The sequence below is a fragment of the Triturus cristatus genome, chromosome 5_1, assembly GCF_964204655.1.
Source record: "Triturus cristatus chromosome 5_1, aTriCri1.1, whole genome shotgun sequence".
Taxonomy (NCBI): domain Eukaryota; kingdom Metazoa; phylum Chordata; class Amphibia; order Caudata; family Salamandridae; genus Triturus; species Triturus cristatus.
This window is the reverse complement of record NC_140587.1, coordinates 564,701,140-564,728,695: the sequence shown is the minus strand read 5'-3', so window position 1 is coordinate 564,728,695 and position 27,556 is coordinate 564,701,140. Positions and strand designations below refer to the sequence as shown.

General features: G+C 46.1%; 1 protein-coding gene across 8 annotated transcripts in view; it reads right to left on the bottom strand.

Annotated features, from left to right (window-relative positions):
• NCOA2 (nuclear receptor coactivator 2) overlaps nucleotides 1-27,556 on the bottom strand; it is a 1,201,189-nt gene that overhangs the window by 187,214 nt on the left and 986,419 nt on the right. For 6 of the 8 annotated variants that reach the window (XM_085605462.1, XM_085605466.1, XM_085605464.1 and 3 more), the window contains 2 exons: nucleotides 20,657-20,734; nucleotides 8,670-9,159 (listed from right to left, as the gene is read on the bottom strand). In XM_085605462.1, coding sequence (XP_085461588.1) covers nucleotides 8,670-9,159; nucleotides 20,657-20,734 — 568 coding nt within the window. The remainder of the gene's footprint in view (nucleotides 1-8,669; nucleotides 9,160-20,656; nucleotides 20,735-27,556) is intronic. The other 2 variants (XM_085605468.1, XM_085605467.1) reach the window with 1 other exon arrangement.

The following is a 27,556-nucleotide window of genomic DNA, read 5'->3' as shown; positions in this document are numbered from 1 at the left end:
GCCCCACTGACAGAAAATGCCTTGCACCACCCCGGGAAGAGACCCCACTCTTGGTCCACAAGCAGATGTCTCCTCAAGCCCGCAGGTATCTTGCTAGTTGATGGGCTACGAAACGTATCTTCAGCTTGGCCAGCCACCTTCAGATACATAGGACCTACCGGCAAAACATCCAGGACTCTGCCTTTCGCCTTTACTTGTTGCAGTACCACATGCAGTTGTGTTATCCGTTAGGCTCTGTACCAGCTTACTTTGATGCTCGAAAGGAAGGTTTTGAGGGCCAGGTGGAATGAGAGAAGCTCATAAACCTTGATGTGGTGGCAGCTTCCCACTGGAAACCACATGCTACCGAACTCTACCTTCCCCAGATGCCTCCTATAAAGAGCCATCTCTTGGCAAATCGGAGAGGCAACCGCAGTACTTGGACCATCAGTTCCATTGCAAGGTCCGCATATGCCATCTAGCGTGTTGAATGAGGTGGATGCACGAAGTCCAATCATCAGGACCATCTTCACTGAAACTCAGGACAGAACCAAAACATCAGGATGACACTCAATATCCAGATGGTGGAAAGGCCTTGAACCCTATCATGTAAGGGATAGCCTTGAATCCTCTGCACAGGGCCCATGGAGGACATTTGGCTCATTTCTGGAAAAAACTACAGGAAGGTCAAGAAAGCAGGCTTTGTCCGGACCATTCTGAATTTGTCCTTCTTCAGGCAGGCATTATATGACCAGAGGTACAGTATAGGCCCGATGCCTGTCCTCTTCTTCGGATGAGGAAATAGAGCGAATCTTCACAGCATGTTCTGGGTCGAGGTAAAAGACCAGCAAAGCGATTTGATCTGGCGCTGGCCGAATGTTCATCGGCAAATAACGAATTTGCATGGACCCTGGGGCTGTAGAGGAAATCTGGACCGGCCATGGTACAGGCCGGGGACCCAGTTGGGGCAGCCGCAGTCAGGGAATCTGGTGGAATTCTAATTGGGGACCCATGCGGCAACAGGGTCTCTGAAAGTGTGCTACAGGAAGCTGGTAGCATCTGGAAAATTTGTAGCATGGCGTCCTTGAATGTCCCTATTTGTTGTCGACTGCCTGGGAAAATTTGGGGCATGCCGGAAACGGCCTGGAGTTCGAAGACGCCAGACGCTTCGAGGGGCATCCTTGTGACTGTTCACCAGACTATCGGGTTGGGAACAACTCCTGCTTTGCTTTCCTGAAGCCTGTGGAATGTCTGAGAGTTTTCGGAACAATATGAGCAAAAATGGGACTTCATACAAGACCAGCACTGTGACTAGGAGTGGGACCTCCATTTCAAACACAAATTCTTCTTATGATCGGGATCAAATTTTACCCTGCTACCTTCCAGTGGACTTCTTGCATGACTTCAAAACTTGAGCTCTAGCATCATAGTCCCTCATTGGGTGGCTCCGTGACTGACATCTGTTTCCTGGAGTAGTGGCATGGCTTGAATCCTGTTGTTTGCTGGGAAGACCTCTTACCTGGCACAATGTGAGTGATATATTTTGGAGTCGCTGGAAAGATGACAAGGTAGGAGCTGAGCTCCAAATTTGCATGGAATGGCACAGAAAGGAAGGAACTGACTTCAGCATGCAGGTGTGGTGCTTACATGCAGCCCCACTGTCCCTTCTGCGGTGGAATAAAGTTTTCACTGAGCTATGTGGAGCCACTTACAGGCATGTGGGGAGCAGTTAATATCTAGCCCTACCCATACTGCGGGTCACACCCTTGATGGCATTTTTACCAACAATAGCCACATTAATGTTACCTCGATCCTAGCAGTCCCCTGGTCCGACCATAGTGCCATCTCTTTTGACCTGCCTCAGAACAACCTGCTAAATCACCGAAGAGGCCTCCTACTTCCTGAAAAAATACGCCCCAGGAATAAACTTGAACCTAATAGCTTGGCTGATTCACTTACAAATAACCCTCCTGCCCTTGGATCTGGCAATACTAACAAGGGAGCAATTAAATTTCAAAACTGGATCAGTCAGGCAATCAATCAACTGGCGCCTGTTGAAATAAAAGGAAAAGCTAGAAGACTATCTGTAACTGCGCTGTGGTATTCCACAGAAGTGAAGCACATAAAAATGAAATGTCGACGACTTGAGCGGTTGTGGCGTTCGGATTATAGTGCTCTAAATAAATTAGTATACACTAAAGCCCTACAGGAATACAAGTCAGCAATAGTTCAGGCCAAATCAGTATATTTCACAAATAAAATTCAGGCAGCCTCTAATACCACCAGAGAGCTATTTAAAACTGTCACTCACCTAACCAAGAGCCCCCGTGATACTCTCTTTAGCCCTGATCAGAACCTCGTGACCAATATTGCAACCTTCTTCCAGCAAAAGGTTCAGAATGTGTATGACGATCTTAGCTCATCTGCACTAATTTTGCCCAATAACAACAATGATACAGCCTCCCTGACTGGGTTTAGCTATCCCAGCTGCCCGCCAGGGCCGGACTGGCTACCGGGCGTTTTGGCATGCTGCAGAGCTGAGGGCTGATTTCGTTGATGGGGACCTGTGTGTGCTGAACGAAATTTGTTTCGCTTTGTTTATTTCGAAGCACACGCAGGTCTCCATCAACGAAATTAGCCCCCACCGCAGTGACATCAGCCCCCAGCTCGGCAGTATGCAAAAACGCCCGGTAGCCAGTCCGGCCCTGCTTCCCGCTGTTGGAGGAGACACAGGTGGTTGATCTAATTGTTCAGATGAAGTCAGGGTCCCCACTAGATCCATGTCCGCCTCCCATTCTACACCTGATTCCACAAACGGTGGCAGCTGTCCTGACCCCTTTGCTAAATAATGTCATCTCGTCCGGTGATTTCCCCAGTTGCTGGAAAAAAGCTTGTATTCGAACTATTCTCAAAAAGGACTCATTAGATCCTACGGTACTCAAGCATTACCGACCAATATCCTGCCTACCCTTGCCAGCTAAAATTCTCGAAAAAGCCATAAACCAAGAAATGATGAGGTATGTTGACCATAACAAGCTCCTGGACCCCTCTCAACATGGCTTTCACCCTTTTCACTCAACAGAGTCCGCCCTGATCATGGCCACTGATAACATTCGAAGAAAAATGGACGAGGGTGGTAGAACGGCCCTGATCTTACTAGATCTTACAGCGGCGTTCGATACCGTGAACCATTCGATCCTATTAAATAGACTAAAAACTTTAGGCTTCACTGGTACTGCACTAACTCTGTTAACATCCTTTTTGGAGTCTCGAATCCAACAAGTACACTGGGAAGGTCTTCAATCTGACGAATTTTCCCTCCCAGGCGGGGTCCCTCAGGGTTCGGCATTGTCGCCCACCCTGTTTAACCTATATGTTACTCCCTTAGCTGCCTTGGTTCAATCTCATGGCCTACAATTAGTGTCTTATGCCGACGACACTCAAATTATAGTGTCAGTATCCCAGACCATTGATGCCACGGCACAATGCTTTAAAAACTGCCTTCTGGATGTAAAAAACTGGATGAGCTGTAACTTCCTGAAACTAAATGCGGACAAAACCGAGATAATCGAATTTGGTCATAAACCATCTGTCTGGAGTAACCTTTGGTGCCCTCAGGCGCCTGTCCTTGTCCTGTTGACAAGGTCAGAAATCTTGGCTTCTTGGTGGATAAAGATCTGTCCAGTAAAGCGCAGATTAACCAGGTTACTTCCACCTGTTTTTACACCATTGAGGTTCTTAGAAAAATCCTACCCTATATTCCGCCAATGCTAAAAAAAAACGGTAATGGGCGCCCTGATAATGTCCCGAGTGGACTATTGCAACTCACTCTATCTGGGCACAGGTGAAAAACAAATGAATAAACTTCAGGCAATTCAAAATGCCGCGGCTAGGGTTTTACTAAATCTTCCCTACCGTCACCCAACGTCCAAAGCTATCAAGGAACTTCACTGGCTCCCAGTTCGAGCCAGAATACAATTTAAGGCCCTCTGCTTGGTCCATAAATCCTTGTATGGCTCGGGACCAGATGATTTGTCTAAACTTCTCCCTCACTATGTGCCATCGCACGCATTAAGATCAGCCAACCATGATCTGATATGCCAGCCAAGAATAAGAAGAATGCGGTGGGGCGGCAGGTCCTTCTCGTACCAAGCTTCCAGATTATGGAACTCTCTGCCCTCTCACTTACGTTCACAAAAATCCAAACAATGCTTTAGAAAGGCATTAAAGACCTGGCTTTTCTCTTCACATTAAAATCTACTTTCTACAGCTCCCTGTGTCACTACAGCGCCAAGACGCCTCGGCATTCGAGCGCTCTATAAATATTTCAGTATTCAGTATTGCTGAAAAAAATCCCCAGATGCACTGTGAAGCCTGAGAATATCCTAAAAGGTGAGACATTTGCAGTTAGGAGTATTAATTACAAATACTTCTCTGGAGTTGCCTTTCTTGCAGATGGAGACTTCTGTAGAAGCATTTCAATTTCAGTCACTTTTTGGAAGGTGAATGTGGTACAGTGAGAGATGCATCCAAAAGAAGATCTGGGATGACAGACTGAAGTCGTCCTACTATGTGAACAGTATTCACGAGCATAGGCGGACTCTTAAGTACTAGCCAGCCAAGTTCTTCACAATCAATGTTCTGATCAACACAGAATGTTGCACAGATGACTATTGTCTCAATCTAGAACCCGCCTTCGATGGAGTGGGTTATGTTTTGCTCGACCCTGGTGGTACTCAACATCATCTTTGCCCTTGATAGTGAGCAGTTCACTAGCATGCCTCTCCTTGACATCAAGCCTCCTGAAATTGAAGAAAGGGAATTAGGATGTTTGACATCTTCGCATCTTTTTTTATCTATTGCTGAGAGGGGACAGAAAAGCTCTCAGTTGAAGAAGCAAACTCCCTGCAACCTGAGACCAGTCACTATGCTTCTGTAGTCTGCTGGCATCTTACAGCCTGCTTTACAGACTGATTCTCTGGCATTAAAGATACTTGATTTAGTCAGGCACAAATTAGACCTGTATGCAATGTGAGTGACTGAGGCGCAGGCAACACAAAGAGCTTAGGGGTCTTTTTCTGCTTTCTTCTACCCAAAGAAGGGGTACTTAAACATAGAAAACACACCTTTTGGCATATAGGTCTACAAAGTATAAAACAATGAAAAGATTTTCATCCAGAAAAAGTTGGACAAGCACGTTTGTCTTGAACCATCTCAAGTGAAAAAAATGCTACTTGGCCGTTCAGATCAGAAAAGTGATTAAGTGTACAGACCAAGCTCTGGGATCTGGATCCCAACAGTCATAAAACTAGCAGTGCAGGGCATGATGAGGTAAGGTTGCTTCAGGCTCCACTAAAGAGAAAGCAAAAAATTCAGCTTAGAGGTGCTGTTGCATATTTTGCTACATTTTCCTTTCTTTTCTTATTTCCCTTTAAAAAATATTTCAAGAATGTGTTTAGAAACCATTTGGTTTTACACCAGGGACAACATAATTGTGCTGTGGTTTTTTCTGAAGCCGGATTGGGAGGAGTAGAGGATGTTCTGCTCTTCGATGAAGTTGGCGGTTGATGGCTATCTCGATGACTTTCGCTGGGAACGGGAGCAGGGAGATGGGTCTATAGTTTTTGAGGTCGGTGGGGTGTTGATCTTGGCGTGCTTCCAGTCGTAGGGGAAGTAGGCGTTCGCAAGGGAGCGATTGATGGTGTGGCGAAGCATGGGTGCGATGGTGGCGGCTCTGTTGAAGATGTGGTGAGGGCAGGGGTACGTTGGGGCCCCGGAGTGGATTGACTTCATCTTCAGTGGTGAGGGCTGTCCAGCTGTCAATCGTAGGCTTCAGGGTGTCGGGGTGGTTGGTGAAGGTTCTGTGTGTTGGCTGTCTTCGTCAAAATTGTCGTGAATGTTCTTGATTTTGTGGTGGAAGAAGGTGCTGAGTTTGTCACAGAGGTCTTGTGAGAGGGATATCTGTGGACTCGCTGATGGGTTGGGCGAACTCCTTGATGATGCTGAAGAGTTCTTTGCTGTTTGCGCCTGTGTTGAGATTCTGTCTTTGATCGCTGTTTTTCTCGTATTTCTGATGAGTTGGTGGTGGGCTTTGGTGGCGGCTTTGAAGTTGTTGTGGGCTTCTGTAGATTTGGAGTTCCTCCAGGCCTTTTCGAGGCATGTGCGTCTGGACTCTCGGAGTTCGGTGGTAAACCATCTGGCTTTCTTGGCGTGGGTGGTGGTGTTCTTCTTGAGGGGGGCTATGGTGTTGGCGCTGTCGGAGAAACATCTGTGCAGGGTTCGAGCTGCGGTGTTGGGGTCGTTTTCCGAGTGAGGAGGTGAGCTGGTCGTCGGTGAGTTTGGTCCAATTTCTTCGTGGAAGCAGGTGCTGGGTTCTGTGGAGGGTGGGTGTTCTGAAGGGGATAGTGGATGCAGCGATGGTCTGTCCACGGCAGTTCGGTGGTGTGGCTGAAAGTGATGGAGTTTCCTGTTGTGAAGAGGGGGTCAAGGTGTGTCCTGCTGAGTGCGTGGGTTCAGTCACGATCTGGCGGAGTCCTATGTTGTGGAGGTTGTCCAGGAGGGATGAGGTGTTGGGGTCTAGTTGGTTGTCGAGGTGTCTGGAAAAAAAGGCTAGAGGTGCCCAGAAAAAGGAGCGAAAACAGCGCAAAATATGAAAAATAAATAAAGGTGATAGAAAAGCGAAAAAAGTAATAAAAGTGATAGGAAGAGAGTAAGAGGCTAAAAAACGAAGGTCAAAGTAAAGAGGCTAAAGAAAGAGGTAGGCAGAATGAACGGAGCGACAGAAGGAGGGAGAGGTCGATTGGACCACCAGGGATGAGGAGCAGGTATAGCCTGCGGGTGGACGAGGGCCTCGAACACCAACACTCGAGAGTGAAGGGGTTCAGGAGGGCCTCACTTGATGGTGGAGCTGCGAGGGTGGGAGAGCAATTTTACTGTCAATGAGTACAAAACAAGTGTGTTCGGAGGTCATTCCTGGGATACAGTGCCCCAAACTAAACTATAAAAATGTTTTTCCTAGCAAGAAAATTGATATTTCATTGGAAGACGAATGTGCGGGAAGAGCATGGGACAGTTTGCTCAAATCACATATCTAACAGTATGAGCTCCTATTCTCACCTGAATATTAAGCATGGAAGAAGTTTAGAACAGCATAATATGCACAAATATGGTCATCAATACAGAAAACAACAGTTTCAATTTAGAGCTAGTGTCAATTCAGACAAGTTTGTGAAGCATGAATTTGCTTTGATTAACTGGAAGAAAGGACATTTTCTGATGCTAAATGCTATTTTTGATGCTGGCCACCGTTTGGCATGAAGGAGGTGTATAATTATAAACAAGACCTGATGTCACTAGTAACCTTATAAGTACCTATCTATTAGCTTGCGTGAAAACTGCCATAACATTGATCAGATGTAGTCAGGGATTGTAATAACCAACTCATTCAATGCAAATCCTGTGCATGTTCTAATTTTACATTAAGGCGTGGACATTTTAATTACATTTTCTGAGTTTTGCACAGCTGTACAGGCCCTTTTAGTCATGGAAATTCCTCCTAACAATACATTTCTTTTATAGTGCACAGATGCAATAAGTTTTAAATGTAAATATCTAAAATCTAATTTGGTTGAAAGATTGAATTTAAAATACAGCACTCACGTACACTGTACATTAAGGCAGGGCGCAAATGTGCCAGAATATGGTACTCGTATATATCAATTTAGTGTTCTTCGGTTTAAGTGACATGACTTTGCAAATGTATCAGGCACTAAGGTCACTCTTTAAATGTTTAGCTTTCTATGTGCCTTCATAGGTTATATTCCACACCAAAACTCGTGTGTGTGCAGTACCAACCACCAATTACAAAAATGTCCAGCTTCACTGCATCACTAAACACTGTAAACCGCAACTAAAACAAATGGTTTCATAGTTAAGAAACACAAAACTAGCATGCCACAGCTATACTTTACAGGAGAAATGCACAGAAGACAGACGGCATGCCTGCTGCACAACACTGCGTCAAATATTGTCTGGCTACATACAACAAGATGTTAGTGCCTGGAAACGAATTTCACTCAAGGAAGAGGAGAGAGAAAATCAGGGGTTGTAGAGAAATGTTAGAGCCAATGATCGGATGATAAGCACCATCGAGCACCAAGTGAACTGAATATATAAAACATATCACGAACAAGCAACAAACAATGGCTAACAAATGACCGCACCCAGAGCAAAGCAGACAGCGGCTTGTTTAAATACATGGACAGAATGACTCTGCCTATTATAGATGTATAGGCTTGACAAATTCTGTGAAGTGGGATAAGGAAAGGACAGAATTTCTGTGGGACGAAATTCATACACTCAATTGCCTCTTTTCTTTTACAGATGAACCACTTAAATGCGGTTACAACATGCACAAAGACCACACTTCCCATGCTATGAAGTATTTCGAAACTGATGGTCGAAAATATATGTAGATATATAAATATTCATACATATATTTGCATAAAAATAAACATGCGTGGGGAGGCAGTGCCATAGTGAGCATTGTTTGCCCCTATCCGTACTTACAAACACTGCTGGATACAAATAGGCAGGAATGTCTTTTGTACGCAGATCCTGGCAAGCCTATATATAACTATAGACATCTGTCATTCGTAAAGAAATACCTGCACTCAGAGAAAAGGTGGTACCTGAGCTGGGAAACTGGAAGACATTGTGCTGCATTTGGGGACTCGAGACAGGGCCAAACTGTCCTCCCATGTTTCCCATCATCCCCTGGTTAGCCAGATTAATCTGGGAGCCATGCAAGGAGCTGTGAGAGAGGAGCTGTGACCCCGGACTGGGGGACACCGGGGAGAAAGGACTGGTGAAAGGTGGTGGAGATGTAAGTCCAGTACCGTAGTTTGGTGGAAATGGAAACTGCTGTGCATTTGCCTGTGGGATCCGTGGATTGCTCATTGTTGCTGGAATACCACCAGAAGCTACAATGCTGGGCGTCATGTTCAAACCCTGCCCTCGCATTAGCATAGCTCTCTGTTGCACTTGTTGCTGCTGCTGCTGTTGTTGTTGCTGCTGCTGCTGTTGTTGTTGCTGTTGTTGTTGTTGCAACTGTCTTTGTCTCAGGTGGTGACTCAGTATCTCTCTCTGCCTCTGAGCCAGCATCTGTGCATTGATTGGACCCTGCGAATGTTCAAAACAATTAATGCACATTATGTTTGTTGTGGGGAACAATTTAGCAGGTTATACACATTTAGAGCATTTCTCCAGCCACACAGTAGATGCACCACTCTAATAATGCAGATATCAAAACAATGAACAATTCAGTAAACAGTTTAAACACATTACATTTTGAAGACTTCATGGTGGCATTGATGTGGGCAATGATTCCAATGCCACAAACTCTGCCCATAAATTTGGTCACCTTCCCTCTTAAAACCAATAATAGAGCAAGACAATAGTCTGCTCCTACAACAGGATGAAGTAAATAACTGCAGAACATGACCCGTACCTTACGGATGGATAGCATCTGATCTGGTGTAAGGTCTTCTTGATCTTAAGAACAACTCAATATAATGTTCAAGCCAATAATTGTAACACTGCAACATGGCCCTGGTCATGACAGGCACCTTTAGGCAGACCCAAAGACAGCTATCTATGGTGCTCTTCGAAAAAAGCTCAACTGGTCGAAGCAGTCACGTAGCATGGGGTCAGAGGAACACTTTGAGGGCTATAAGAATCACCAATAATTATCTGAGAAGTGCACAGTACCCATTTCCGTGGAAGAAACTTCCCCACAATGTTTGGGCTAAGAATAAATCATGTAGCTGAATTGCAAAAATTCTGATTTACTTTCGACAACTGGTGCCAAAGTGTAAGAAACTGGCTCTATATATACTACACCAAAATGAGGTATCGTGTGTATAGAGTCCAAGTGCCCCCCAGAGATAGGCAGTGGTTAAAGTTAGATAGAACCTTACTCTCGGATTGTGGTAGCTTGGTCGAGCAATAAGGCAGTATCAGAGGACAGTGTTAAGCATTTGATGTACACACTCAGTCAGCAAATAAATTCACACACTCAAGAACTGATCACTAGGCCAATTGTTTTTGTATATAAATATACTATTTATTTTTAGAACCAAGCAAGCCTGGCACAGGTAAGCATTAAATATTCTTCAGTAATAAGTTACTGGATATAAAAGAGTTTGAAAATGCAATAGAAATTGTACTTTGTTTGATTTACAGGGGTGCAGTAGAATGCAGTACATTGAAATGAATAGGCTTTTTCAGTAAATTACAGGTAAATTACTTTTTACGTTACTTTTCTAACTCAGTGCTGGATACCTAGATTCAGCACTGGGACACTTCCTGGAAACAGGTAAGTCATTACGTTTTGGTTATTCGCATGATTTTTAAAGAATATTTTCAGTTTTCAAAACTCCACACAGAAACTTTTTGGAGTACTACATTGAAATGAATGGGCTTTTACAGTAAATTGCAGGTAAGTTACTTTTCACGTTACTTTTCTAACTCAGTGCTGGATACCTAGATTCAGCACGGGGACATTTCCTGCAAACAGGTAAGTAAACATGTTTTGTTTATTTGTGAGATTTTTAAAGAATATTTTTAGATTTCAAAACTTTTTGGAGAAAAGGTGTCAATGTTATCCTATGGAAGGAAAACAGGTTAACGGTTCACAGGTAAGTAAACGACTGTGGGAGTTATGGTTCTGGGGTTAGACTCAGGGGTCTCCCAGGGTCAGTGATGCACTGTTGTTGCACCCTCAGCGGTACTAGGGCGGCCGGGTGCAGAGTGTTGGGGCTCAATGTTATCTAATGGGGGATAGGAGGCCTCCGGTTGGTGGCTACTGGCAAGCAGGCCACTGGGTTGTGGAAGCAAAGCTCCTAGGGTTAAGGTCAGGGCAAATGGGGAAACAAAGTAGCACAAAAGGTGCAGAGTGCTGTTTTGATGTCGGGTGCCCTGTTTTCTATGGAGCACCTCCGGTCTGCAAAAGCACTGCAGGTAGGGAGACGAAGGACTTCTGGGTGCGACCACCCCTTGGAGAGGTAAGTTGGGAAGTTAAGGGTTGGTTAGGCACCGTTGGTTTGGGCACACAAGGCCGTGGGGCGTCGGGTGCAGGGGTGCCTTTTGGGGTCGGATCTTCTTACCAGCTCCTGGTCGCAGTTGAGGGGGCCTTCTGGATTTAGGCTGCAGGCGTCGGCTAGAGGCAGGTCAGGGGTTGCCGGATCTCGGGTCAGGATCGTCGGGGTGACCTCCTTGTGGTGTTCTTCCACTCAAGCTCAGGCCGGGTTCAGTGGGTGCAGAGTGGGCTGGATTCGCGGTCTCCAGTTGGCACCAGAAGCTGCAGTTTGAACAAGTCCAGTGTTCAAGGGAGATTCAATCTTTGAAGTGAAGGCAGGCAGGTCCTCTGGGGTTTTTGAGGTTGCTGGCTGCAGGACACACCGGGATTTTGTAGGAGCAGGTTCGAGGGGAGACAGGCCTGTAGGGCTGGGGCCAAGTCTGTGGGCGTCGTCCTCTTGTTAGCTCTGGTCAGCTCTTCGGTCCTTCTTCTCATCTTCTTTTCTTGCAGTTTCTGGGTCTGAAGAAGCAAGGTTCAGGGTGCCCCCTAAATACTAAATTTAGGGGCGTCACAGGTAGGTAAAGGGCAGGGACCAATGGGTCCCTTTCCTGGGGTGGGCTACATCCCCTATTCTGCCACTCTCCAGTGGGAGGGGGGCAGGGGCCTGTTCCTGGTTGGCTGGGTCCCCCAATCCTCAAGATGGCGGGGACTCTAGGTTGTGCTTCACCTCGCCTCCCCCACCTGTGGGGCGGAGTTGGCAGAATTGGGCACACCTTTCTTCCTCACTTGTTTTTCCAGCCGGTTCTCCCGCCCAAAGTGGGGGGTAGAACCAGTGGATACCAGTTGCTGAAAGCAGCAAATGGTCTGGAGAGGCTCACAAAGGTGGCTCTAGGATGCCCTCTGTTGTGCATTTCACATTATATCCCACAATGGCATCAGTGTGGGTTTAATGTGCTGAGAAGTTTGATACCCAACTTCCCAGTCTTCAATGTAGCCATTATGGTGTTGTGGAGTTCGTAATGACTAACTCCCAGCACCAAAAACTCTTAATGGTAGCACTGCACTTACAGTGCCCAGGAATGGACTTGGGCACCACAGGGGTACAGGGCTCATGCACCTGTACCCTCACCACTGGCATAGGCACTAAGCTAGAGAGGTGACTGATGTATGCCAGGGTAGTGGTTTGTGGGCATGGCACACAGGGATGTGTGCCATGTCGACTCTTTGTTTTGTTCTGCACCCAGACAGCCTGCAAAGGCAGTGTGTGAGTGTCAAGGTACAGGGCCTCCAAGGGTGGCACAATAAGTGCTGCAGCCCTTAGAGGCCTTCTCTGGTCACAGTGCCCTGGGTACCATTTACAAGGGGCTGACATGTGCCCAGAGATGCCAATTGGGTTTAGGCTTCAATGCAGTTTTAGGGACAGAACATAGGCCCTTGGTACCTGATTAGCAGGGGCCCAGGGCACACTTAGGCAAAGTATATCAGCTATTCAGCAAAGAGTGGGGGCATACCATGCAAGAAAGAGGGCACTTTCACCCCCTCTCCCCCCACGGAAGCTGATGAGACTAACCTTGCCCTAGAGAGTCTTCATCGTCTAAGTGGAAGAACCTGAAAAGTCTATCTGCATTGGCATGGGCAGTCCCAGGTCTGTGTTCCACTTCAAAGTCCATTCCCTGTAGGAAGTGGACCACCTCAACAGTTTAGGATTTTCTCCATTCATTTGCATTAGCCATCTGAGGGGTCTGTGATCAGTTTAAACTAGGATGTGAGTACCAAACAAGTATGGTCTCAACTTCTTCTGGGACCAAACCACAGCAAAGGCCTCCCTCTCAATGACACTCCAACGTTGCTCCCTGGGGAGAAGCCTTCAGCTTATAAAAGCAACAGGTTGGTCTTGGCCTTCATCACTGGTCTGGGATAGGACCGCTCCTATCCCTAGCTCAGAGGCATCAGCCTGCACTATGAACTGCCTGGCATAATCTGGAGCCTTCAGAATTGGCGATGAGCACATTGCTTCTTTCAGGGTGTCTCAAGCCTTTTGGCAAGTAACTGTCCAGTTAACCTTTTTTGGGCATCTGCTTGGAGGTGAGTTCTGTGAGTGGAGTCACCATGGACCGATATCCCTTCACAAACCTCCTGTAGTACCCAGTCAAGCCAAGGAATGCCCTGACTTGGGTCTAGGTTGTTGGAGGTGCCCAGTCCAGGATGGCCTGGATCTTGGGCTGTACCTGGCCTCGACCAACAAGGTGGCCCAAGTAGACCACAGTGCCCTGCCCTATCTGGCATTTGGATGCCTTGGTAGTTAGACCTATAGTTTGCAGGGCTTTTAAAACCTTCCCAAGGTGGATCAGGTGATCCTGCCAGGTGGAACTAAAGACAGCAATATCATCAAGATAAGCTTCACTAAAGGACTCCAACTGAGCAAGGACTTGATTCACCAACCTCTGGAAGGTGGCAGGGGCATTCTGCAAACCAAAGGGCATAACAGTGAACTGATAGTGCCCATCAGGTGTGGAGAATGCGGTGTTCTCTTTGGCTCCTGGGGCCATGTCAATCTGCCAGTACCCTGCAGTTAATTCAAAGGGACTTAGAAATGTGGCTGCCCCCAATTTGTCTATCGACTCATCTGCTCTTGGGATAGGGTGGGCATCTGTCTTGGTGACAGAGTTGAGCCCTCTATAGTCCACACAAAACCTCCTTTCTCTCTTTCCACCCTGTGGATGAGGTTTGGGGACTAGAACCACTGGGCTGTCCCAGGGGCTCTCAGAGGGTTCAATAACCCATAACTCCAGCATCTTGCTGACCTCAGCTCTGAAGCTTTCCTTGACTTGGTCTGACTGTCGATAGATTTTGTTTTTGACAGGTGCACTGTCACCAGTGTCCGCATCATGGGTGCACCAGTTTGTCAGACTAAGGGACAAGGAAAATAGCTTAGCATACTCTTGCAAGACTTGCTTGCAGTCAGTCTGCTGTTGTGCAGAGAGGGTGTCTGAAAAGACAACTCCATCTACTGACCCATCTTTTGGGCTGTAGGAGAGGTGGTCAGGGAGAGGTTCACTCTATGCTTCCTGTTCCTCATCAGTCACCATCAGCATGGTGAAGTCAGCCCTGTTGTTGTAGAGCTTTAGACGGTTCACATGGATAACCCGTTTGGTTTTCCTGCTTGTGCCCAGGTCAACTAAGTAGATCACCTCACTCTTTTTCTCTAGGATAGGGTAAGGGTCACTCCGTCTGTCCTGGATTGCCCTTGGTGCCACTGACTCCAAAACCCACACCTTTTGCCTAGGTTGAAATTCAACCAGTGCGGCTTTTTGGTCAAACAAGTGCTTCTGAAGCTCCTGGCTGGCCACAAGATGTTTGGATGCCTTTTCCATGTACTCAGCCATTCTGGATGTAAGGCCAAGCACATAGTCCACCATATCTTGTTTGGGTTCTTGGAGAGGCTTCTCCCAACCCTCTTTTACAAGACAGAGTGGTCCCCTCACAGGATGGCTAAACAGAAGTTCAAAGGGGGAAACCCCTACTCCCTTCTGTGGCACTTCTCTGTAAGCGAAAAGCAGGCACGGTAAGAGGACATCCCATCTCCTTTTGAGTTTCTCAGGGAGCCCCATAATAATACCTTTCAATGTCTTGTTGAATCTCTCAACAAGGCCATTGGTTTGTGGGTGATGGGGTGTAGTAAACTTGTACTGCACTCCACACTCTTTCCACATGTGTATGAGGTAAGCAGACATGAAGTTGGAACCTCTGTCTGAAACCACCTCCTTAGGAAACCCTACCCTCGTGAAGACACCAATGAGGGCCTTGGCTACTGCAGGAGCTGTAGTAGTCCTAAGTGGAATTGCTTTAGGGTACCTAGTGGCATGATCCACTACCACTAGAATGAATTTGTTCCCTGAGGTTGTGGAAGGTTCAAGTGGGCCCACTATGTCCACACCTACCCTTTCAAAGGGAACCCCCACCACAGGCAGTGGTATCAGGGGGGCCTTTGGTTGGCCACCTGTCTTGCTACTGGCCTGACAGGTAACACAGGAGCTGACAAACTCCTTCACCTTTTGTTGCATCTGGGGCCAGTAAAAGTGGCTAACTAGCCTTTCCCGAGTCTTGGTTTGGCCCAGATGTCCAGCTAGGGGCATGTCATGAGCTAAAGTTAGGAGGAACTCCCTGTACTTCTGTGGCACTACCACTCTCCTGGTGGTTCCAGGATTTGGGTCTCTTGCCTCAGTGTACGGTAATCCCACTTCACAATAAACTCTGTGGGTACCACTGACATCTCCCTTTGCTTCTGAAACAGCTTGCTGCCTCAGGCTTTCACGAGTGGGACAGTCCTGCTGCCCCTGGCACAGCTCTTCACTAGAGGGTTCCCCTGGGCCTAAGAGTTCAACCTGGTAATGGTCAAGCTCCATAGGTTCAGTTCCCTCTGGGGTGTCCAAGTCCTCTCCCTGAGGAGAAGGGTCCTGATCCTTTTGCTGAATAGAAGCTGGTTCCCTAGTCTTCTTACCTTTTCTCTTGGTAGGTTGGGCCATTATTTCAGGCTCCAACACTATTTTCTCACCCTGCCTTTTGCTCTGTGCCCTTGTTTTTACACAGACCAATTCAGGAATGTCCAGCATTGCTGCATTGGGTTTTTAGTTCAATCTCAGCCCAGGCTGAGGTTTCCAGGTAATTGCCAAGCAGACCTGCAGCTGGTAGCTTTGGAGAGACCACTACCTTTTCCAGGCCAGTACCCCGCGCCCCCCGTCTAATGTCATCATAGTCAGTGCATGATTAGTGGTAACACTGTCAGCACTGGTGACTGGGTAAGTACGCCCAATCAAATATTGCTCAGGGGAAACCAGTGTGTCTCTCACCATAATGACACTGGCACCTGTATCCCTCAGAGCCTCTATCCTAGTTCCATTAATCCAAGGGTGCTGCAAGTATTTCTTTAAGTTGGGTGTCCACACAGCTACAGTGGCTAACTCAACTTCCCCCTCTGAAACTAGAACTGCCTCAATCCCATCTGGAGACTGGCTACGCCAGGAGTAGCTGTAGGACTAAGGGCCTTCTTGCTAGGGCAAGCCTCGTCTCCAGTTAAGTGTCCCAACTTCCTACAGTTGTTAAACCAGGCCTTTGCAGTTCTTCCCCCTATAGAGCTGTGGAGTATAGGGAGTTTTTTTGGACCCACCCCTCTGTGCAGGTTTTTGGGGCCCTTTAGAAGACTCAGACTTTTTTTATCTTGGTGATTCTCATTACCTTTCACCAGGGAAGGTTTTGTAACCCCTTTCTTTTGGTCACCCCCAGTGGTAGTCTTGGTCACTCTAGTCTTGACCCAGTGGTCTGCCTTTTTCCCAATTCTTGGGTAGAAGTTAGACCTAGGTCTACCAAATGCTGATGTAACTTTTCATTCGTGCAATTACTTAAAATATGTTTCTTCATAAACAAATTGTAAAGTACAGTAAAGTCATGCACATTATGTCCAGTTAACCAACCATCTAGTGTCTTTACTGAGTCGTCTACAAAATCAATCCAGGACTGGTTCTGGGTTTTTTCAGCCCCCCCTGAATCTAATTCTGTACTCCTCAGTTGCGAGTCCAAACCCCTCAATCAGAGTTCTCTTCATAAGGTCATAAGACCCAGCATCTGGCCCAGAGAGGGTCAGAAGTCTGTGTCTCTGCAGTTACCAGAGAACAGTTCCCACAGGAGTGCCCCCCAGAGAGGTTTCTTCACCTTTCTCATGTCACAAGCCCTCTCAAAGGCTGTGAACGATTTAGTGATGTCATCACCCTCCTCAAATTTAGGGACAATCCCTTTGGTGATTTTAGAATCATAAGATTGCTCTTTGTCCTTATTATGTGGATTGCTGCCACCATTGATGGGTGCTAAACCCATCTCCTTTCTTTCTTTTTCTAGAACCAGGTGTCTGGACTCTAGATCCAATCTTTTGGCCAGCCTTGCTAGAAGGCTGTCCTCCTCATTGAGGCTGCCCTCAATGTCCTCAACAGGACCTGAACCACTTGTGTGGCCTCTAGGTCCCCAAAGGTTAACTCTTGGAAGTAAGGGTACAGGAACCCTTTCATCCCTAGAAAGTGGTGGAGGTGGGTACCCATCTCCATCCTCCTCACATCCATCCTCTTCTCGTTGGTCATCACCATTCTCAGAACGGTGGGCCTTAGCATACTCAGCCAACAGCTCCTGGAGCCTTTGTTTGGTTGGATGTGGGCCCATTGCTATATTTTTAATTCTGCATAGTGACCTTACTTCCTGAAAAGACAAGTGAAGGTAAGGGGTGAGGTCAAGCTCCTCAACCATGTCCTCAATGCTATTATGCTTATCTTCACTAACAGCTGGGTTCTGTTTTTGAGACATTCTAACAAAACAGTTCTAACCCCTCTACCCTGGACTATAGTGAATTTTTATTTTCTAAAATTCTAAAGGGACTTAAGCAAGGCCCTAACAAGACTTTTAGTAGATTGGTAAAAGAAAAACTGCCAATTTGAAAAATCAGAAGTCTAAAGGTAATTTAAGAGTTCTGTTGTGTGATCAGGTGGTAACCAAGTAGTCAAACAAATGCAAATTGTTTATCCCACAGCTGATCCACCAATGTAAGAAACTGGCTCCATATATACCACACCAAAATGAGGTATAGTGTGTATAGAGTCAAGTGTCCCCAGAGGTAGGCAGAGGTTAAAGTTAGATAGAACCTTACTCTTGGATTGTGGTAGCTTGGTCGAGCAGTAAGGCCTTATCAGAGGACACTGTTAAGCATTTGATGTACACACTCAGTCAGAAAATGAATTCACAAACTCAAGAACTGAACTCTAGGCCAATTGGTTTTTTATACAAATATACTGTTTATTTTTAGAACCAAGCCAGCCTGGCATAGGTAAGCATTAAATATTTTTCAGTAATAAGTTACTGGATATAAAACAGTTTGAAAATGCAATAGAAATTGTACTTTGTTTGATTTACAGGGGAGCAGTAGAATGCAACTCTTAGCAAATGCAGTATATTGAAATGAATAGGCTTTTTCAGTAAATTACAGGTAAGTAACTTTTGATGTTACTTTTTTAACTCAGTGCTGGATACCTAGATTCAGCACTAGGACATTTCCTGGAAACAGGTAAGTCATTACGTTTTGGTTATTCGCATGATTTTTAAAGAATTATTCAGTTTTCAAAACTCCACACAAACTTTTTGGAGTACTACATTGAAATGAATGGGCTTTTACAGTAAATTGCAGGTAAGTTACTTTTCATGTTACTTTTCTAACTCAGTGCTGGATACCTAGATTCAGCACTGGGACATTTCCTGCAAACAGGTAAGTAACCATATTTTGGTTATTTGTCGGATTTTTAAAGAATATTTTTAGATTTCAAAACTTTTTGGAGAAAAGGTGTCAATGTTATCCTATGGAAGGAAAACAGGTTAAAGGTTCACAGGTAAGTAAACAACTGTGGGAGTTAAGGTTCTGGGGTTAGACTCAGGGGTCTCCCAGGGTCAGTGATGCACTCTTGTTGCACCCTCAGCGGCACTAGGGTGGCCGGGTGCAGAGTGTTGAGGCCCAATGTTATCCAAAGGGGGATAGGGGGCCTCCGGTTGGTGGCTGCTGGCAAGCAGGCCACTGGGTTGTGGGAGCAAAGCTCCTAGGGTTAAGGTCAGGGCAAATGGGGAAACAAGGTAGCACAAAAGGTGCACCCTCAGTGCTGTTTCAACGTCGGGTGCCCTGTTGTTTTCTATGGAGCACCTCCGGTCTGCAAAAGCACTGCAGGCAGGGAGACGAAGGACTTCTGGGTGCAACCACCCCTTAGAGAGGTGAGTAGGGAAGTTAAGGGTTGGTTAGGCACCGTTGGTTTGGGCACACAAGGCCGTGGGGCGTCGGGTGCAGGGGTGCCTTTTGGGGCCGGATCTTCTTACCAGCTCCTGGTCGCAGTTAAGGGGGCCTTCTGGATTTAGGCTGCAGGCGTCGGCTAGAGGCAGGTCAGGGGTCGCCGGATCTCAGGTCAGGATCATCGGGGTGACCTCCTCATGGTGTTCTTCCACTCAAACTCAGGCCGGGTTCCGTGGGCGCAGAGTGGGCTGGATTCGCGGTCTCCAGTTTGTCACCAGAAGCTGCAGTTTGAACAAGTCCAGTTTTCACGGGAGATTCAGTCTTTGAAGTGAAGGCAGGCAGGTCCTCTGGGGTTTTTGAGGTTGCTGGCTGCAGGACACACCGGGATATCGAAGGAGCAGGTTCGAGGGGAGACAGGCCTGTAGGGCTGGGGCCAAGTCAGTGGACGTCGTCCTCTTGTTAGCTCTGCACGGCTCTTCGGTCCTTCTTCTTATCTTCTTTCTTGTCGTTTCTGGATTCGAAGAAGCAAGGTTCAGGGTGCCCCCTAAATACTAAATCTAGGGGCATTACAGGTAGGTAAAGGGCAGGGACCAATGGGCCCCTTCCCTGGGGTGGGTACATCCCCTATTCTGCCACTCTCCAGTGGGAGGGGAGCAGGAGCTGGCCCTGGTTGTCTAGGTCCCCCATCCTCAAGATGGCGGGGACTCGAGGTTGTGCTTCACCTCGCCTCCCACACCTGAGGGGTGGAGTTGGCAGAGGTGGGCACACCTCTCTTCCTCACTTGTTTTTCCCGCCGGTTCTCCCACCCAAAGTGGGGGGTAGAACCAGTTGCTGAAAGCAGCAAATGGTCTGGCGAGGCTCACAAAGGCGGCATGCCTTTGAAGCTTCTCCTTCATGAACCCTGCCCATCCTGTGGGAGGAGGCTTGGCACCTCGTCTCAGGATGTGCATTGTTTCAGGCCCCAGAGAGCAGCAGCTCTCAACCCAGGGGTCCAGAAACATGTCTGGTGGTGGCAGCCACTCAGTCATGTCACTATAAGTTGGTCGAGTTTCAGGGGGCATCTCTAAGATGCCCTCTGTTGTGCATTTTACATTAAATCCCACAATGGCATCAGTGTGGGTTTAATGTGCTGAGAGGTTTGATACCAAACTTCCCAGTCTTCAGTGTAGCCATTATGGTGTTGTGGTGTTCGTAATGGCAAACTCCCAGCATCAAATACTCTTAATTGCAGCACTGCACTTACAGTGACGAGGAATAGACTTGGACACCGTATGGGTACACGGCTCATGCACCTGTACCCTCACCACTGACATAGGGCACCCAGCTAGAGGGGTGACTGATGTATGCCAGAGCAGTGGTTTGTGGGCCTGGCACACAGGGATGTGTGCCTTGTCGACTCTTCACTTTGTTTTGCACCAAGACACGCAGCCTGCAAAGGCAGTGTGTGAGTGTCAGGGTACAGGGCCTCTAAGGGTGGCACAATAAGTGCTGCAGCCCTTAGAGGCCTTCTCTGGTCACAGTGCCCTGGGTACCTGTGGTACCATTTACCAGGGGCTGACATTTGGCCAGTTGGGTTGAGGCTTCAATGCAGTTTTAGAGAAGGAACATAGGCCCTGGGTACCTGATTAGCAGGCGCCCAGGGCACACTCAGTCAAAGAACATCAGCAATTCAGCAAAAAGTGGGGGCATACCATGCAAGAAAGAGGGCATTTTCTCACACAGAGTCCTAAACAACATAAATGAACCAAATGGTGCATACATATTGTAATTCACAGTACCTGCTTCCTCACCTGTGTCGGTACTCCTGGCCGAAGTGAGAGATTCATGTTAGCCACATTGTTTATTTGACTGATTTGTGGTTGACGGTTCTAAAGAAAGGAAAAAAAGAATATGAGCTAATTTAGAAATTAATACTGTTTTTGGCTGAGTACTGTGTGACTATCATAACGTTCTGGTTTATATTCAGCACTTTAATTAGGTTTTCACTATCTGTTATTGCAGAACAGCACATTTCATAGTTCATATGTAAAAAGCCCAATTTTTCCTCCCAGATTTACTCCCCAGGACGAGAGTGTGTGAGCCTGGAGCTCCATTTCCATTGGTAATGATGAAAGCATTGATAAATGGTCGTAACACAGTATTTAATAATTTACAGATCATAATTTGAAACAAGTGGAAAATATAGGTACTAGTCAAGATCCCTCGAAAAACAAAAAGAAAATGTTACTTATCCTATAAGCACCTGTCAGAGTATAATGTTGTAGATGTACATGCTCTGCAAACTCTTGCCATCTAGTGTTTAGCTGGGATGTTTGCAAGTTATTTTTCCTTGAAGAAATTTTTTGAGTCACAAGATGTACAATGCGCATGGACACCGACTCCATGTTAGATCATTTTTCGCAAAGCCGGTCACAATGTATGTTGGGCTAAATGTCCACATAGTAGTGTTTGGCAACAGTGCATAGTGTTGACAAGATGCCTGCTTTGCAGATGTCAGCTAGTGGAATATTCCCCAAGAAAGCCAAAGATGCCCCTTTCTACTGGATGGAGAGTGCCTTGGGAGGTATAGGTAAGACTTTTTAGCTTTGTTGTAGTAGGTTTGGTTGCACTTGGGATTTGCACTTTGACTATCCATCTTGCTATCCCTGCCTTAAAGATGGGATGGCCCTTGTAAGGTTTTGTGAAGGCTACAAAGAGCGGATTAGACTTGAGAAAATGTGTGATCCTGTTAATGTAGCAAATTAGAGATGTTAACATCTAGCTTGTGTGAATCCCTTTTTGCTACTGAATGTGGTTGCCGAAAGAAGACTGGCAACTCTATGGTCTGACTGAGGTGCAAGTGTGATTAAACTAAGGGAGAAATTTGGGATTGGTCCAGAGAATACCCCAATCTTTGCGAACCTGAATGAATGGCGCTCGTAAGGTGAGTGCACCTCACTAACGGGCCTGAGGGAAGGTATTGCTATCAAGAAGGATACCTTCCAGGAAAGGAACTGTAGGGGACACGAGTATAAAGGTCCGAAATGTGGCCACATAAGCCTCATGAAGACTATATTATGGGTCTAAAGGCGGACAAGGGGTACTTTGAGGAGTTATGATCCTCCACGAAAGCTTTGCATAATGGTATTCTAAAGAAGGAAGAAAGTTCCCATTATTGCATGCAAGCAACACATAGGCGTTTTGATACATAGACAATGCATGATTACTGTAAATGTAAAAGACAGCAGACTATGTCCTGGACTTTAGCAATCAAGTGGTATATATTTATTGAAAGTCAGTAATGGACAAACCTTTTCCACTTTGCAGTATACCAGGCCTGTACAGTGGATCTACATGCCTCCTGCAGAATGGTCATGCATAGCTGGTGGAGGTATAGGTATTCAAACTCTACTTCTTCAGGTGTCAGATCGCTAGATAAAGCAGCCTCTGGTTTGGGTATCTGATCCGGACTTGGCTCTGGATGAAGTGGTCTGGCCTGAGCATCAACTTCTCATAGGGACTGATGGACATTTCCAGGAGCATGGAGTATCTGCCCTTAATGGGGGCCACCAGGATGAGCCTTTGAACACTTGTTTAATTTCTCTTACCAAGTACAGGAGAGGATGAAAAGTGAAGGCATAGATCCATGACCAGTTCATCCACAGTGCATGTGCCTGTGGGCGTGGGTAGCTTGAAGCAAAGCTTGCGCATTTTGTGTTTTAGGGGGTGGCGAATAGATTCATTTGTGGGGTACCCCAATGCTGGAAGTACATCTATAGGACTTGAATATGGAATTCACACTTGTTGATGCGCCCTGCCTAACAGGTATACAAAATCGTTGTACATCCCTGGAAGATGTTAAATCCCCTGCACTAGCGTTGAGATCTGGCTGAAGGGGAAGAGTATGTGCCACCCTGTTTCTGCAAGTAATACATGGCTGTCTTATTGTCCTTCTTGAGGAAGACTTCCTTCTCCTAAGTAACCTGGAAGGCAGCTTTGAGAACTAAGTGAATGGCTGTTAGTTATAGGTAACTGAAGTGGCAATCTGAGTGCTAAGGACATGTGTGAAGTGTGGCGTGCAGTACAATGTGAATGTATAAGGCCATCATTTCTAAAAGAAGCGGATGACTGGGCTGAAAATTAGCAGAAGCTGCGTAAATACCACCTCCCTGTAACTACAGTCAACAAAGGTTCCACGAAGGGCAGTATCTGTTGAGGTGGGACTTGTTAGCATTTATGGTGAATCCCAAGCTGTGGAGCAGGGAAATCATTGCGCTTGTGTGCTAGGCATTGCTGTCTGCTGTTGATCAGCTTAATCATCGAAGAAGGGGAAGGCGCGAGTACCCAGAGTCCTGAATGGGTGGCTACCACTGTTAGGCATCTTGTGAACACCCTTGGAGCTGTGGTGATCTTTGAAAGGAGCTACACTATGAATTGGTAGTGTTGTCCTAAAACATTACCAGGTACTGGCGATGAGCAGAACGGATGGGAATGGGGAAGTAGGCAGTACTGTAATTATTTTTTCAGAGCAGATGATTGCTCCCCATTTTGACTTGATGCTGCTGGATTTTGGGCTTGAACCCACAGTTGCAAAGCCAGGATTGTCTTCTGAAGAGGACACAAGTATTAATGCCTCTGAAGGCTGTCAATGCACTGTCAAGCATGTAACGAATCTGACTGGGAACACGCCCCTAACACCCACCCCACATATGCACCGGAACAAACCCAATTCAGATCCCAATCCCACACCCACTACCTCGATGGGGGCGGGGGAAGGCCATCAAAAAACGACTCCTGGCTACACAAGAGGGTATAGAGGTCTGGAAATAAGCTGAAAAAGAAATGCTTTGGAATAATATGGCGACACAGGAGACTCCACTATGACTGACAATACAGCTATAGGGGTAGGGGGGTGTTTCGATTCCACCCACATTGCAGGAATGGAAAAAGGGGATAAATTTATACATGACAGCAGAAAAAGTAACATATAAGGCATGAGAATTTCCAAGAAAATTTGACAAAACATGTGGCCCATGGCAGAAATACTATGGAATTATGTCTACTGGAGATGACACCCATTCTCAAAATAACACAAGTATGACAACACCAGGGGAAACACAAGATAGCCATTGACAAGCAGAACACCTGTACCAATCAATATATTAGGAAATGCTTGTACCAACTTGTAATCAGATGTTACATATGTATAATACTGATGTACTTCTGTAAATTGCACCTTCAGCTAAGTTTCTTTAAATTATACAATGGTTGTATTAGAGAAAATAATAAAATTTATATTTAAAAAAATCATGTAACGAATCTTGGGTGTTTGAGCTACTTATGCCTAAGGACACTGTCTCCTCTCCCCTCTTTCTGTACTCTTCTGGTGGGTGTTTGACAAGTTCCTGTATCTTCTCCCACTGAACCTGTTGTACCTGGATTGAAGTCCAACAGAATTGGGTATGCACCAGCTACAACCGCTACTCTTCTGCCTGCAGCATTGAGTCTTTCTCTCCTTATCAGGTAGCGGGATATCGCCTGTGGCTTGGGCGGAGGCTTTCTTGCAAGCGGTGTGAACCACGAAGGAGTAAGGCAGGACCTGACCCCTAATGCAGATGGGTTCACTAATTGGGAGCTAGTAGCTTTGTTCTACCTTAGTTGTCACCACCATAACCTTTACTAGCTCCTTAGAAATTATCTGGGAAAGATTTACGCATGCCATTAAACATGGGTAGGAATTGGACGGTACAATCAGATCTGGAAAGAGTCTCCACTAGGAAGTCCTTTTCTTCTTGAAGAACACAACTGTGTGGTGCCTTGCAGCCCTCTGGATGCCCTCTTGGTAGGCTGTGCTGTCATGCGGAGGGAATGCCCTAATCCAACAATTACCAAATTCAGGATCTCAAAGGGGGCATTATAGTTAGGGCTCACAGATTGATGCATTTAAAAAAAATGTTGGGAACATTTCTATCTGTACTGATCCATATTTATTTTGGGCATTCTTATAGGTATTTATCCATATTTATTTTGTTTATTGAATAAATAATACGTAAAATTGTATATTTCCACGTGTATTTAACTGACAAACGTACACTCATACTTTGATGCCTGTCACGTTTTAGCAAATTAAGCAGCCAAATATAACAAAATACATCCCTAGGTAAATATTAGCAATATACTTCAAATATATGCTGACATATGCTGTTATTAAAAGATCTCATCCTCTTTTTCAACTCTCCATGCTATCTATCTACTCAGCTGTTAGCCTGGAATTTAAAAACAATAAGGAGAGTCACTTAAAAGAAGTGCAATTTCCTGTATTTTTTGACTTTTAAAAGGAAAAACATTTGTTTTAGGTCTGTATTTATCTGTCAAAATCTGTAAAAACTGAAAACGTGGAGCCTTAATTATAGTCTTCCATGGGTCATCAGATGGCTTGGGGTCTGTGGGCTTGTCATATGGGTCGGTGGAATCATATCGACTGCCAGGGTCAGAAGAGGTATGTGGAAACCGCAAATGTGACTCTGGAGGAGACAGAAGAGGTGGTGTACAGGAGAGTGATGGTGGAGGAGACAACAGCAGTGCCAAATGAGGAACAGGGCTCCTGCCCCTGTGTCTATTTGGCAGCAGGTCTGAAAGGCTCTTTTAAGGCAAGCATTCTCTAACGTGGTAGTGTCTCAGAACTTTGGTAGATGTGGTTTTGCCAAAATTTTCCACTGAAGGGATGTATTAAGCAGACGCTTCTTTTCGGCTTCGGGTTCTTCTTGCAGTTTCTGCAATGCAATATCAGATTACTTGGACCAGGCTAGCAAAGGAGTTTTTGGCATAGACGAGATATTCTGCAACAGTTTCATTGGTGCAGTCAGCATTGATTTTGGATGCTCTTTGTCCCTGAATGGAGTAAGGTGCAAGAGTCCAGCAAGGCTCAACACCCTTCAACAAAGACTTGGTTGACTTCAAAGTCTTCTCTTGGTGCCAGCATGAGCCTGAAGGTGGTGGAGGCCCTGGAAGCAGCTTGTTCTTTTGTCAATGCTTGGGGTTCGATAACCAAACTCTGCAGGAGCAGTGCATTATCTCAGCGTGGGACCTCTTATCCAACCTTAGTTTGATTGCATGGCTCTCTGTGACTGTTGTGGTATTTACAACACCTCGTGTCTTCTTGGTTCCAGGGCATGTGGACATCGGCACTGGTTCTACTTATTGTCCTTGCGCCATGAGCCTCTCGAGGTTAAAGACTCTTGGCAGGGCACTTGCAAGGCTGCCAGGATTCCCAATAGAACTGGGTCATCACCTCTTTGCCAATGAAAGGATCCACCTCTCCAAAAATATCCGTAGTTCAGAGGATGTTTGTCAGTACATTTTGCAGTGTGCCTAGTGTCTCCCTGTTAAGTACCCTAAGGTCTTCTGGGCGAGGCATGACTCGTAAGAGGTGTCAGGATAGTCTGGGGAGAGGCAGAGATTGCAGACAATGGGGTGATCTGACCAAACACTTGAAGTTGCAGAAGTGGCAATGTTGGAAGGGTATCCAGTTCTATTACTACCTTCTGGTCTGCATTCTGTGATGCCGATGGTCGAGGAACGTCTTATGGTCCCTGAAGGATGCCCCCGGCGTCTGAGGCATCGAATATTCAGCGGTACTCTGAAGGTGTCCAGTGGGATAGAGCAAAGAAGAGTTGTTGAAGAAGACACTTCCTCCGAATTGTCTGTGTCGAATTTGAGCCATGTGGACGTGAAAAAAGTTTGAAGAACGCAACTGACTCTGAGCCCTCTCTGTGTACGTTCACACCTGACAGCAAAAACAAAAAAAAATACCATGGGTTCAGAGCCCATACGCATTGTGGAAAAGGGAGCAGTCAAAGTACATCTCATGACTCAAAGGCCTGCTTTGAGGAAAAACGACATGCAAAGGTCAGCACCCAACACTAGATGGCATTAGTATGAAGAGCATGTGCACATAACAATGTGTATTTGTAAAGTGCACGTTTCCCCCTGGGTATCTTGGCGCTGAATAACAGAAGTTTATTGTTACCCAACTCAATGGTATTCATTTTATCGACCTCAGATGGATGAAGGGCTGGGTGGACCCACCGGGATTTGAACCTGTGACCATGAGGTCAAACACAGGCTAGACCCCTGCAGTGGACGCATTAGCCCACTGAGCCACCAGACCCAGCTTTTAACATACATACAGCTACATATGCTATGAACATACCATTTCTTTGAAAAATAGTAGCAATCGCACAGACTTATCTACCCTAAAGCACATGAATTTATCTTCATTTGAAGATTCTAAATGCAACAAACTTTTAAACTCACAGCCAATGAATCCTAAAAATGGTTACGCTTCCCAGGAAGAATGAACTTTAACAAGGCTATTGCTAAAACCCACTGGATGAACACAGACTAAACACATATCCACACAATAAATTATTTCCAATGACCTACAAAAGCATAGTGCTGTACTAAATTGATGACAACATTGACGGGGCTATTGATTGCCCATGCTGAACTTGAGAATGGTTCTAGATTACTTCACTCTGCATGAAGAAGGTGATGGATCCAAAGGCCTCCTTTAATGGATTTTGGGACTTTTAAAGCAATCAACCAAACATCAATCGACATGTTGTCTATTGTGAAAGGGAGAGCGCACTAACATCTAAGCCGTTCCGTTCTACTTTCAGTCAATCAATAGCACCTACACTGCATCCTAC